The sequence below is a fragment of the Balaenoptera ricei genome, chromosome 11, assembly GCF_028023285.1.
Source record: "Balaenoptera ricei isolate mBalRic1 chromosome 11, mBalRic1.hap2, whole genome shotgun sequence".
NCBI lineage: Eukaryota > Metazoa > Chordata > Mammalia > Artiodactyla > Balaenopteridae > Balaenoptera > Balaenoptera ricei.
In genome coordinates this window covers 105,020,890-105,033,800 of record NC_082649.1, presented here as the reverse complement: position 1 = coordinate 105,033,800, position 12,911 = coordinate 105,020,890, and the positions used below count along the sequence as shown (strand labels likewise).

Below are 12,911 nucleotides of genomic sequence, written 5' to 3'. Positions count from 1 at the left end.
ACCGCTGGAGCCCCAGAGCAGGGCGCGGGCTTGCGCACAAACGCACGTTGCTGGTTAGCGCATAAGCCGTCCGGAAAGGGGCCAGGAACTAGGTGCAGATTTTCAGGGCTGAGGGTGGGAATCTCAGCGCCGGGGCGGATGCTGCCGGAAGCTGCCTTGGAAGCCAGGCTGTTGCGCTGCTCTTCCCACCCTGACCTCTAGGTTCAAGGGGTGGGAGGGGCTTTTGAGAAAGTCGGCTCCCAAGTCTGGGGCCAAACTCAAAGCGGGAAGAGAGCACCGCGCGGTTGGCCTGGGACCTGGTGCTGAGAGGCGCAGAGACCCCCGCCTCCCTCTCCATCTCCTTCCAGACTGGCTGCAGGATCAGTTTGGTAAAGAATCTTTGGGCAGCCCTTGCTCCTCAGGGAGAAGCAGGTGAGGGAGGTGGGCCAGGCAGGGTCCCGCCCTGAGGAGCCCCCAGCTGGCCAGTAACACAGAGGGATCTCTGGGGCTCAGGCACATGCAAAGAAGAGCGTCCAGGGGGTCTGCTCACAGCAGGCTTAAGTGGAGTTTTCATAACATCATGGGCAGACAGGGCTGAATCTGTGCTGAAGTCCACGCAGGCCAACCCTGAGCTGCAGACGTGCCTTGTTTTACTTCTTACAATTTTTTCTTTAATCTAAATTTTTAAATTTATTTATTTATTTATTTTTGGCAGCGTTGGGTCTTTGTTGCTGCGCGTGGGCTTTCTAGGAGTTGTGGCGAGCGGGGGCTACTCTTCGTTGCGGTGCGCGGGCTTCTCATTGCGCTGGCTTCTCTTGCCGTGAAGCACGGGCTCTAGGCGCGCGAGCTTCAGTAGTTGCAGCACGAGGGCTCAGTAGTTGTGGCTCGTGGGCTCTAGAGCGCAGGCTCAGTACTTGTGGCACACGGGCTTAGTTGCTCTGCGGCATGTGGGATCTTCCCGGACCAGGGCTCAAACCCGTGTCCCCTGCATTGGCAGGCGGATTCTTAACCACTGCTCCACCAGGGAAGCCCTTTAATCTGAATTTTGAATAATGTTTAAAGAACAAAACAAGAGATTATATACTAAAAAATACCGTTTTGCCACTTCTCTTCAGAGTATTTTGCAGCCCGGGGCCTGCCTTCTACCTGGCATAGCAGTGGGGGCTGGGCTCATTGCCCCCTTATGGGCCCACCGTGCCCCCCAGGTCACCAGTCCCTCGCAAACCATCTCATTCATTGATATTTTCTACCTGGCCAGGTAGGCCTGTAAGTCTGTGAACCCTGGGACAGATAAAATTAATGCTTTTGTCTTCTGTTGTGGTTTGGACTTTTGTTTTTTTGTTTCCTGGGACAAAATTCGAATAGAAAAGCATCCCACACAGGTGGACAAGAAAGGCACAGAGGTGTGCAGTGTGGTGGTTCCACGTGAGGACAGATCTCTGGTGGTTTACCATCAGGCAAATCTGCGAAGCTCTGGTCCCCAGTGTCCGGTGTCACCACAGGGGCTGGTGGTGTGGATTCCTGACATACAAAGGCCAGCAGGTGCCGACTGTACAGGCCTTGAAGGCAGCATCAGGAGTGACCAGTGAGGACAAGTTAAAAGGTCACTCTGGAAGCCAGCTCTAGTGGTTGGTGCAGTGGCAGGTCAGGTGTGCACCAGCTGTCACTTGGCCATATCGCGGGAGAAGTCAGCTTTCAGGTTAGCCAGTCCTCTGCTGGGGCTGTGGACACCTAAAAATCTGTGCAGGGTGCGGGTCTTGGGAGGAAACCAGCAGTTGGTCTCCTTGGCAGGCGTAGATGTGGCCTAGGCTGTTCTCTGAGCCTACCAGGCAGAGGCCAAAGACCGAGGTCAGCTTTGCAGAGCTTCTGCCATAGCCTGGCTGGGATCTGTGGGGGCCAGTGGTCCCCACAGAGGGACGCCTTCCCTCGTGGCTGCCCGGCGGCGTCGGGGGGAGCCTTGCAGCGTCCTTCACAGACTCTCATCTCAGAGCCTCCTCCAGGGCAGCCCCGCAGGGAGTGACCAGAGGGATCTGTGCCCAGGGGACGAAGTCCTGGGGTCTGGCCTCGGCGCCACCCCAGGGGAACCTTAGCAAGGCCTCAGGAGGACCTGTGGCAGGAAAGCTCCAGTGCAGGTCCTGGACCAGCAACAGCACCCAAGGGTCCAAGCTCTCCAGGCTTTGGCTCAATTCCTTTTCCCAAACCTGTCCCAGCATCGACCCTTTGCTAAACGAGAGGACTCCCCCGCCCCTCCCTGGGCCTGTCGAGAAGGGGGTCTGGCGGTCCGCGTGTTGACATGCGTCTCCAAGCTTTAGGATCCGCGCGTCTGGTCCCCGGAGCCGCGCAGCCGGTGGGCTGTTGGGAGGCGGGCGCGCGGTCTCCATGGAGACGGGGCGGGGCGCGCGCCCAACGCCCGCCGCGGGCCGAGCGCAGTTGAGCGCAGTTACCCGCCCGGCCGTCCAGCCGCACCGGCGGGGCGGGAGGGAGGCGGGCGCGGAAGGGCCGGGGATGCGGGTGAGACCACGCGGCGCGCCCCTGAAGCCCGGAGGGGACTTGGGCAGCCGAAAACGCAGAGGCTGGGCGCCTGCTCCCGCTCCCCCTGGCGCAGAGACGAGCTTCCTCTCCGAGCATCCCGGGGACCTTTTCCGTTCAGTCCCCTCCACAGCGATTGACCCCAGATTGACCCGGCCGTGGTCGTTGCTCACCCTAGGGGTGAAGACTGTCCTTCCCGAGAACTGTCCCCGCTCCCCACACAGAAAGCTGCCCCAAGCTCTCCCGTTTGAAATGCTAGTTCCTCCTCTGGAGCAAACTGCTCACTCGTCGAAGGCCTAGGGTAAGGGGGAGGGCAGGGGAAGGTGCTGTCTTGGCCCTAACCCTCAGGCTCTCCGGACGCGCAGGTTAATACCTTGGGCAGAAAAAACGGGCCGAATCTCTGTACTCCCTGTGAGGGCCCTTTCTCATTCACTTACTCAAACAAATGTTTACTGAGCATCTACCATATGCTAAGTACAGAGAATTCGGTGACCCACACACCAGACAAGCTGACTCCAGGTGGGGAGGAGAGACTAGGCTATAAATGCAAAAGCTCAAGTAGTGATAAGTGCTTTAAAGAAAAACTTGTCAAAGTGACGGTGAAAGATGGGGGTGGGTGGCCCTACTTCAGACGGGGTGTTTAGGGAAGGCTCCCCTGGGGTGTTATTCACCTGACTGGCAACAACAAATAGGGCCTGAGAGTCCAAGGAGGAGGGGACAGCAGCACAAAGACACCGCGTGGGGTGCGCCGGCTGTCCAGGGCGGGGACAGGAAGGCAGGCCGCATAAGGCCCTGGAGAGACGTTTGTATTTTATTTTAAGTGTGATGGAAAGCCGCCCGCGTGTTTGAGGGGTGGGCAGGATCTGATGGGGTCCAATGGGGGCTTTGAGAAAACCTTGGCCTCTGTGAAGATCTGGCAACAGGGAGATCCACTCTGAGGCTTTCTCAATCTTCTGGGGCAGATGGTGCCTAACAGGCAGGTCCAGAGTGAGCTTAGAGGCCTGAAGAGTGCTTGGGCCTCCTCCGGCTGCCCTTCTGCTGTTCCCTGGCTCCGGGGCCTGGCCCGGATGGAAAGATTCTGCACCCAGACAAGGCTGGAGCTTGGCGAACACCTGTCCTCATCCTGGGACCTAGCCTTGGCCTTGCTGTCCCTCCCCCGCCCCTGGCTAACTGGACAGATGAAGGGTCAGGAAGGGCAAGAGCGCTGCGCTGGGAATCAGAGTTGGAGCGCAATCCAATGGCACCGTGTGAGCCCTGCCTCTTCTCTGGACCTCAGCTTCTTCACGTAAGATGGGGACAGGGCAGACAGGACGACAAGACAGGGTCTAAGGGTCCTTCCCACATCGACGGTCCCAAAGCGTTCAAGAATTAATATCGGATTAGAGGGAAATAAAGTAAGGGAACTCATTTTTGGAGAGCCGTTTATGTCAAGCTCTAGACTAGGTGTTGGTCTGGTGGCTTTTGTTTCCCCCTTTCACAAATATAATTCTGAGTCCTGACGGACCTAACTCCTGAGTTTGGAGCTAGATTCCTTTCTAGATTCTCATCATTCAATGCTACACAAGACAGACAAGGTCTTGGGGGTGGGGGACAGATGCTAAAATAAAAGATACTTTAGCTACAGAAAACTTACGAGAAAAGGAATCAGGATGACAGGACTGAAGGAGCTGATGGAAATCAAACCAGGGGTGGGAAGTGGGCTCCGGGAGGGAGGCCGCGGGGAGGGCAGGGGCGCCAGGACGTAAAGTCGAAGAGGTCAGCAGGCCCAAGTGCTGCAGGCCAGTCGGGGAGTCCTGGAGGGTCCTGAGCGGGGAGGGCGGGGGCCCGGGCGGGGGGGGGCAGCCCCCCCGGACAACGGCAGTTAGGGAGCAGAGTCCCAGCCTCTCAGGGCAGCTGTGAATTGTTCTTGACCAGGAGAGAATGTCGGGATCGCCAGTCACACTGACATGAGCGTCTGCGAGCCTCGCAGGCCCCGCGGGCTCTCGGCTCGGCCCTGGGACCGCGCAGACTCGCACTGGGACGGGAAGCCCGCCAGGGTTTGACTCCCATCTCATTCATTCAACGAATATTTATTGAGGACCTACTACGTGCCAGGCCTTGTGCAGCATGGGTTGACCAGGTCCCTGCTCTCCTGGGGGTGGCAGGCATGAGAAAGCGATAGGTGGTGTAAGACCAAGTGCTAGAAAGTGGGGGGGGGGGCCCGCCTTGAAATGAGGTAAACAGCAAATGCTCTGCCATCTCTTCCTGGCCAGGGGTCACCGGGGACCTCACCCAGTCTCTCCTGGGTCCCGGTTTTCCGCCGCAGGCAGAAACGCAGCCCCGGCCGCACAGGATGGGTGATGCCCGGCGCCGGGCCCAGGCTGCTCTCGCCCCCTTTAGGGCTTTGCGGGCCCCCCGCCCCGGCCCCCACAGGAGTGTCTCCGCGGCTGAGGCTGCTTGTAAGAAAGGAGATAGAGCCATGATTCCCTTGTCGGCGCCTCTGCCCCGCAGGGCGACGGTGGAGGACGGTTTCTTTGTCTGTCGGGTTTTGTCCTGGTCGCCGGGGCCCCTCCCCAAATGGTCTCTCTATCGCAAACCCGCCCGGGGCTCCTCGGGCCTCAAACCCCGGGCCTTCTGGAGAAGAGATGTCAAGCTCTACCACAGCCCAAGGCTGGAAGACAAGTCTGGCCTCGCCCACTGGGCCGGCTCCCTCCCCGGGGGCACTGGAACGGGCAGCCTGGGTTCCAGGAAACCCCTGCCCCGCAGACAGGGGGGCCGGGAGCCCGCGTCTCCTGGGCCAGGAGAGTCGCCGGCTCCCCTGTCCTTGAAACAAGGGCCCAAACGCCCCCCAACTCCACTGCTCCCCCCAGGCCTGGCCCTGCCAGGCAGAGACCCCCGCAGGGGAGGCCGGGCTGGGCCGAGGCCGAAAGGAAGAAGGGCAGGGGAAGGTGGGGAGGGCAGAGCCAGGCTGTGAGGGGGGCAGGATGCCACGTCCCTTCACGCCCCCAAAGGCTGGTGGCCGCGGCCCAGAAGAGACGGGGTGTCGGGAAGCCCTGAGGAGGCGGCCAGGTCACGGGGGCTGGGGGGATGGCGGTGCCTGAAGTGGGGTGGGGAGGTGGGGACACACACAGGCCAGGCTGGGGGGAGTCACAGAAGCCGGGATGGGCGCTCACGGGGGACGCGGGTGCGGGGAGGAGGGGGCGCTCGGAGGGCTGCACGGTCGGGGGGGCAGCAAGGCTTAACTCGATTTGTAACAGTGAATCTGGCGGCTAGTTCTGGGCTCGTGAACAAAGGACAGTCACGGAAACACCTTAGTAACAGCCCCGCCTGCCCCGCAGGAGGACACGACCAGACGGCTGGCGCTGCAGCCATTCAGGACAGGCCACCTGGACGCGGACCCGGTGTCCAGAGTCAGCGACACGCAGCCCTGTGCGCGCACAGCTCGCGAGCTGGGGGCAAGGGCGGGAGCTTTGCTTTCACTTCTCATCCTTATACTCCCGTTGGGTTTTACACCACAAACAACTTCACCAAGAAAAAACTACCCAGCACTTAAAGAAATGAAAGGAGAGAAAAGTAAAAGTCCTGGAGAAGGTCCCCAGCTCGGGCAGGAGCGGCAGAGGGAGGTGGTGGGACCCCTCCTGGAGCCGAGCCACTGTTCACGCCCCAGGGTACAGGCTCCAGTCTCCACGCCGCGCCTCTGATCAGCACTGCAGGCCCGTCTCTAGGTTGGGGTCCTTACTCGAAACCCACGTTCCTCAGTCCCCCGGAGGGGGGGGCCTCCCTCACTGTGACCCTGACACACAGCGCTAGGCGGTGGCAGGTTCCGCCGGGGTCTGGTTCCTTCCACACTGAGTAGCACCTAAGTCCCTTCTTGACAAACTGCACGTTAAGGACAGCAGCACCTTGGGGGCGTCTGCAGCGGGGGACCCTGCGGGGAAGCAGAGGTGGTGGGCAGCCGGGGCCCCCGGGGACAGGACAGGACGCGGTGGCAGCCCAGTCCCCCGTTCCACCTCCTCTAAGCGTCAGCATCAACTCGTCCGCTCCTTTGATCTCAGCCTCCCGCCTGGCGGTCCCGCCCCCGCCCCGCCGCTGGCCCTGGGGGTGAGGGGCCAGAGGCCCTCACCACATCCCCATTCAGGGCTTCACAATACACATTTGCATCTTAAAGGCAACCTCCCCACAGTCTCGTCTGGTGAATTCCCCTTTGTCTCCCCCCTTAAATACTGAAAAGCACTTAATGCCTCTTATTTACATTTTAAACCCCAAACTGGGCCCAGCCCAGGCTAAGGCTGGAGCCAACCTCTCAGTTTAAAGCACCTTCTGGGGAGACAGACCCTCTGGCCTCTTAACTGTTACCCCAGCAGCCCGGCCAGAGCTGACTGGGCCTTTCCTACAGCAGGTTGGAGACCCCACAGCCCTCTGGGCCTCCCTGCCCGGGACTCCTGCCCAGGCTGTCAGAAACACTCCGAGGTGGAGGTGCCTCTGTTTGCCCTTTTGTGCGTGTACCCCTTATACAGATGGCAACACTGAGCCCGCCCGGGACCCAGGCAGGTGGGTCACACAGGGAGTTTGGGGGAGGGGAGCTCCTGACTCCCAGAGTCCACCTTCCTGCTGCTGCCTCGCCAAGCAGGGTGTGCCCGGGGCTGGGGGCCGGCAAGGAGCAAGGCAGACCCAGCTACGCTCTCGGAGCCCCCCCAGAAATAGGCAAAACAGGGTCAGATGATCGTAAGTGCTATGAAGAAAATAAAGCAGAGTAACGAGACAGGAATCCCAGAGAGGCGTCTTGGCCCGGCTGGCCTGGAGGCTGCACTGAATGGGTTCTGGGTGAAAGGAGCTAGCCACACAGCAGGTGCGGAGGCCCCAGGGTGGGAGCCCCTGGTGCGTGGGAGGAACAAAAAGGCCGGAGAGGGAGGGCGGCAAGCGCGGCGGCTGGGGGAGAAGTGCACGCAGGCACCTGTGGGTTGGGGGACAGGGGAGAGGGAAGAAGAGATGAGGAGGGGCCCATGCTTTCTGCAAGTCTGGGGAGGAGCAGGATTGCAAGAGAAAATGGGGAGTTTTTGTTTCAGCGATGACACAGAAGAGACACTTTTTAGACGTCCCAGGGGAGGCCGCAGGCAGTTCGTGGCCGCCTGTTAAGTTGGGAGAGAGACAGAAATGGGCGTCACCAATGTATGGGTGGTGTTTGGAGCCCCAGGACTGGAGAAGCCTGCCTAGGGAGAGTGGACCCGCCCAGAATATGCACCCCCGGCCCTGGGGAAGGGGTGGCCCTCTCCGCCAGGCCCTGGCCAATTCCAGGTGCTCCTTTTCCCGTATTTTGGCATTTTCCCATTGGCCACGTGAGGCCTTCCCCACCTGTGATGTCCTTAGAAGGATGGCAGGGGGCTACCCAGGAGCGTTTGGTTCAAGAGGCATCCCTTAAGGCCTAGAGTCCTGGAGAACTGGATAAAGCTACTAACTGCCACCCAGGCCTCAGTGTCCTCACTTGTATAATGAGGTCACTGGCAGGAAATCACCTCCCTGCCCACTCCCAAAGCCTAGAATTAGTCTCCCTGAGCCCTGGGCCCCAGGCAGCAACCCCCTCTGTGCAGGCCAAGGAGCCCACCAGGGCCGGTGTGGACTCTTGAGCCTTGTCTGCTGTGTCCTCCCTGTGGTCTGGGCCACACTGCCCTGCCTGCGTGTGTCCATTCTCTGCTTTGATTCCTTCTCTCCTCCAGTTACGGCAAGAGAGCCTCCCAGCACCCCTCACTGAACTGTTACTCAGGCCCCGCACCCTCTGCCCACTCCCCCCAACCCACCCCGGTCAAATCTTCCGATCTTTTAAAGGGAAATCTGAAATGTGGACTGCATTTTTACTGAAATCGCCTGATTTTTAAATCCTGGAACTAATTTAGGTTTTAGTAAAACACCAGACGAAACAGGCAGGGTCCAGGCAGAGGGTCTCAGAAGCCGGCTCTGAGGATCAACCAGCTTCCTGAGGGAGCTGCACTGGACAGACCGGCCCTTCTTGAAACTCTCTCCTCCTCGGCTTCCAGGACACCAGCCACGCCTGGCCCTCCCTTCCTCTCTGACCGGTCTTCCTCTGTCTCCAATGGGCAGCCTCCCTCTCCGGCCAGGCCCACGTCCTTCCTTCCCTTCCGATGACCCGGGGAGACAGCCCTCACCCCGCCTGCTACTGCAACCAGCTCCAAATTCGCATTTCCAGCGACCTGCCCCCCTCCACGGCGACGGCTGGGCAGGCTTCGGTCAGGGGTCCTTCGGGGGTATCACCCTCCGCTCTCCCTTTGACCTTTCAGAGACCCAAGCTGGAGCCCCTCTTGGCAGTCAGCCGGGTGCCTTGCGCCAGCTCTCGTGGGCGCCCCTGCCCCACTCCACCTCAGTGCGCCCGAGTCCTCCCGGGAGGGCCACCACGCCCACCCCCAGCACACCCACCCTCTGCGCACTCCCGGGGCTTCTGCTCCCAGGCAGACCCCTCGGGGGCACGGGGTCTACACCTCGCTGCTTCTCACCCTGCATCTTCGGAACCCGAGGTCTTTGCTCAAGCCACGCGGTATCTGCAAGCTCCTTGCCACTGCTCCCCATTCCTCCCAGGGCTCAGCTCTCACAGACCCGTGTGTCCCTCCCCCAGTTAGGAACTTCGGATGGTGTTTCATCACCTGGGCTGGGCTCGCTAAGCAGCCCTCCTCCCTGGGAGAGGGGCTTGGCCTTCTCTGCAGGAGCCCGGGCTGAGATCCATCCTCCCTCTCCTACGGGCTGTACTCTCTGCCCCCTTTTGTGGCTCAAGCCCCTGATCCCCGCAAACACCCCACCAGCCTCAATTTCCTTCTCCCCTGGGGCTTATTCCCCAGCTTGTCGGAAAGCAAATGGGGGCCGGACAAGCGCTGTGACGGGGGAAGCACAGACCGCTCAGGGGGCCTGCTGGGTCAGAAGGCCCGAAACGCGCCCCGCTTTTTTGGCTCTCACGGCCTGCAGCTCTCCTCACCCCTGGAGCTCAAGTCCAACCCCCCCCCCCGCCCCACCACCTCTCCTCCATGCTCGGGCCTCAGGGGACTGTTTATCCTGCCGTGGCCGTAGGATCCGGGCCTAAATCACTCACCCCAAAGGGATCCTCCCTCCTCCCGGAGCGTCTCCCCGTGGCCTCAGCTCCCCAAGTGGGGGCTCCTTTGGCTTCGAGAAAGATGGTCCAGCGCCTCCTCCGCACCCCCAATACTGGACACAGCGGCAAGGCCACCAGATTTGCACAAGCCTCCGCCTGGTACCCGGAGAGGGAGCCCCCGCTCTCAACTGCGCTCCCCACATGGGAGGGGGAGGGGTGTGGCCCCGAACGAGGAGCAACTCCCCTCCCCCATCCTCTCCGGGAAACCGTCCGGGGTCCGCGGCCTCCCCCTCTCTCCCGCCGGAGCCACCATTTGGCTTTGGGGGGAATGGTGGAGGCTGCTCACCCACCATAAAATGGGGCCCTTGTAGCATCTGCGGCGGGGGCGGGGGCGGGGGCGGGGGCGGGGGGCGGCGGCTAGGAAATGTCCCCAGAGAAGCACCTGCGGTCCTCTCCGCCGCCTCCCGCGTCCTGCCCAGGCCCCCGAGGCCTAAGGAGACCCCGGGCGCGCAGGGGAGGGCGCCAGCATCCGCTCTACCCTTGCACTCTGGCGGAGACCCCCCTCGAAGACGTCCCGGCTCCCTCCACACTGCCCCAGCCGACCGCGTGAGGGCGTGCCCTGTGTTAGTTCGGACAAATTAAAGCGCGTCCAGCGGGCAGGCCCGGGCCCCCCCGGACGCGGTCTGGGCTTGGGGACCCGTGGACCACTCTTGGCTGACGACCGCCGAGCTCCGGGCCGCGGGGCCTCCCCGGGGGCCCACGCTATTCGGCCCTAAACGGGGTGCCCCCCTCCTCTCGCGCTACCGCAGCCTAGGGTGCGTCCCTCCGTTCCCCTCTGCCGAGCCCTCCCTGGGCGCGGGCCGCCTCTCCGCCGTGCCGCAAGCTCGGGCCCTGTCCGGGGCGCACGGCGGCGAGCGCGGCGGCGCCGGGGAGGCGCGGTCTGGGAAGCCAGCGGCCGGGGAAGGGGCTCCAAGAAGCACAAGTTGGCGCTGGCCCCGGACCAGGCTGTTGTTGTTCTCAACGTGGTCCGCCGTAGAGCCATAAAAGCGGAGCGGGGCGCCCTCCTCGCCAGAGCCCAGCGCGCACGCCCAGCAAGCTCTGGCGGAGGCGGCAGCGACGCTCGCGAGGCCGACTAAACCCGCTCCGAGACGATCCCCGCTCTGACCGCCTCGCGCCGGACTCCTGCGCTCCGGCCGCCCCCGCGCCGGCCCCGGCTCGGGACCCCCGCTCCGGCCGGCCCGGCCCCCACCCCAGCCCTGCCGCCCGGCCCCAGGCACGGCCGCGGCCGCTCCCGCCTGGAGCCGCCGCGCGCCCCCAGCCCCCCGGCGCCCCCGCGGCCCCTCGCCTTCCTCTTCCCGGCGCGGCCCCCGGGCTTCCGCGCCCCGCCCGCCACCAACCCGCTCGCCACCATGTCTGTGGAGCTGGAGGAGGCCCTGCCGCTGACGACCGCCGAAGGGGCGGCCAAGAAGGCGGCTAAGGCCAGCGGCTCGACTTCGCTGTCCCCCTCCAAAAAAAGGAAGAACAGCAAGAAGAAGAACCAGCCCGGAAAATACAGCCAGCTCGTGGTGGAGACCATCCGCCGCCTGGGCGAGCGCAACGGCTCGTCGCTGGCCAAGATCTACGCGGAGGCCAAGAAGGTGGCATGGTTCGACCAACAAAACGGGCGCACCTACCTCAAGTACTCCATCAAGGCGCTGGTGCAGAACGATACGCTGCTGCAGGTGAAGGGCACGGGCGCCAACGGCTCCTTCAAGCTCAACCGCAAGAAGCTGGAGGGCGGCGGGGAGCGGCGCGGAACCCCGGCGCCCGCCTCCGCCCCGGCGCCTGCTGCGCACAAGGCCAAGAAGGCGGCCCCGAGCGCGGCCGCTGCGCGGCGCGCGGACAAGAAGCCCGCCAAGGGCCCGCAGCCCGAGAAGCGCTCGCACAAGAAGGGTGCCGCCTCCAAGAAGGACAAAGGCAGCAAGGCCAAGAAGGCGGCAGCCGCGGGCGGCAAGAAGGTGAAGAAGGCAGCCAAGCCCAGCGTGCCCAAAGTGCCCAAGGGCCGCAAGTGAACGCGGGGCCCCGGCGCCCACTTTTCCACCCCGAGTGCACGTAGGTTTTGCGCGGGGCACCGGCCCGGGCCGCCGTGCGCGCTCCGACTTACGGGGACCCGGCCCCGCGCCGACCTGCCCATCCCCCGCGTGGGAGCGTTTTTTTGTTTGCTTTAGATTTTTGAAACGGCCCTGGCGGTGCCCCTATTGGCTCTCGCCCTTGGCAACGGCTGTCGCCTTGGTTACCGGGCACCGAAGGCCGCGCCGCGCCTGCGCGCGAGGACGAGGATGGCCGCGCAGCCCTTCCCGCCTCCGCCCTCCCTGCCTCCGGGCGCGCGCCGAGCAATCGCGCGGGGCGCGGGGCCGCGCGGCGCAGCTTTTTCTCGTCGCCTTTTTTGGGACACAATAAATTGGGCACAATAAATTGTTTAAACCTTTGAATCGCTCTTGTTTTCTTCCGAGTGGAGTAGGGTTGGGCGCGGCCGCCTCGGGGCTTGGGCTGGATGGGGGGGGTGGGTCCCCAGCACCCCGGATCCGTTAGAGGTGCAGGCCCGGAGCCCGGCACGAGCGGGGGCCGGTTGGTCCCCAAGGAAGGGCGGAGTTTACCTTGGTAGATGAGAAGCTGGGTCCACCGCCTGGGGGGGGGGGAGCGGGGGCTTTGCGGGGTCTGCGGGTTAGAGACCCTCAGGTCTCACAAAGTCACCGCACGCTGGGCCTTCACCGAGCTTACTGACTCCGAATTCAGAGAGGCTTCGTGTTGCTGTGACAGGGACAGTGGAGCCGGGTTCTGGTTCACTCACCACTAACTGAGGTGTAGTCTGAGCAAGGCTCTGACGCTCCCGGAGCTTGTAAATTAATCTGGAGTGCACACGGGACCCAGAGGATTACAAATTGGCAGGAATGACCTTCAGCCCTGGGACACCCTCCCACCCTTTGCGTCCAGCATATGGAATAGCTGTGCCTCTAATTGGGCACTAGACTTGAAGCCTATTCTGACAGATGTTCCTGTGAAGGGACAACCCTGCAAAACAGGGAGAGCCCTGGAGCAGTGGAAAGCCAGACAACATTCTAGGATAGTGCACACGCACAGACCAGGCTGAGCAAGTAGGTGAGAGCTTCAGGGGATCTCCGCTGGAGAAGAGCCCCTGGCCAGCAAGTGACCCTGCCCATGGCCTGGCAGCCACTACCCTCCTCTGGCACACAGGCTGGGTAACAGGGCAGACCCTTCCCACATTGGGCAAGTGGCCAGCCAGTGCCACTTCAAGTCTCTCTCCACCCTCCTGCAGGCTCTCCCCACTGCT

General features: G+C 62.6%; 1 protein-coding gene across 1 annotated transcript; it reads left to right on the top strand.

Annotated features, from left to right (window-relative positions):
* The first annotated feature begins 10,875 nt into the window (after positions 1-10,875).
* LOC132374215 (histone H1.10) lies at positions 10,876-12,051 on the top strand. The gene has a single exon (XM_059937750.1). It carries the CDS (start codon positions 10,990-10,992, stop codon positions 11,629-11,631), a length of 642 nt encoding a protein of 213 aa, XP_059793733.1. The 5' UTR covers positions 10,876-10,989; the 3' UTR covers positions 11,632-12,051.
* Positions 12,052-12,911: the final 860 nt, after the last annotated feature.

Excerpts from the sequence above, each read along its gene's own strand:
- LOC132374215 (XM_059937750.1), top strand. The coding sequence starts at position 10,990 with ATGTCTGTGGAGCTGGAGGAGGCCCTGCCGCTGACGACCGCCGAAGGG.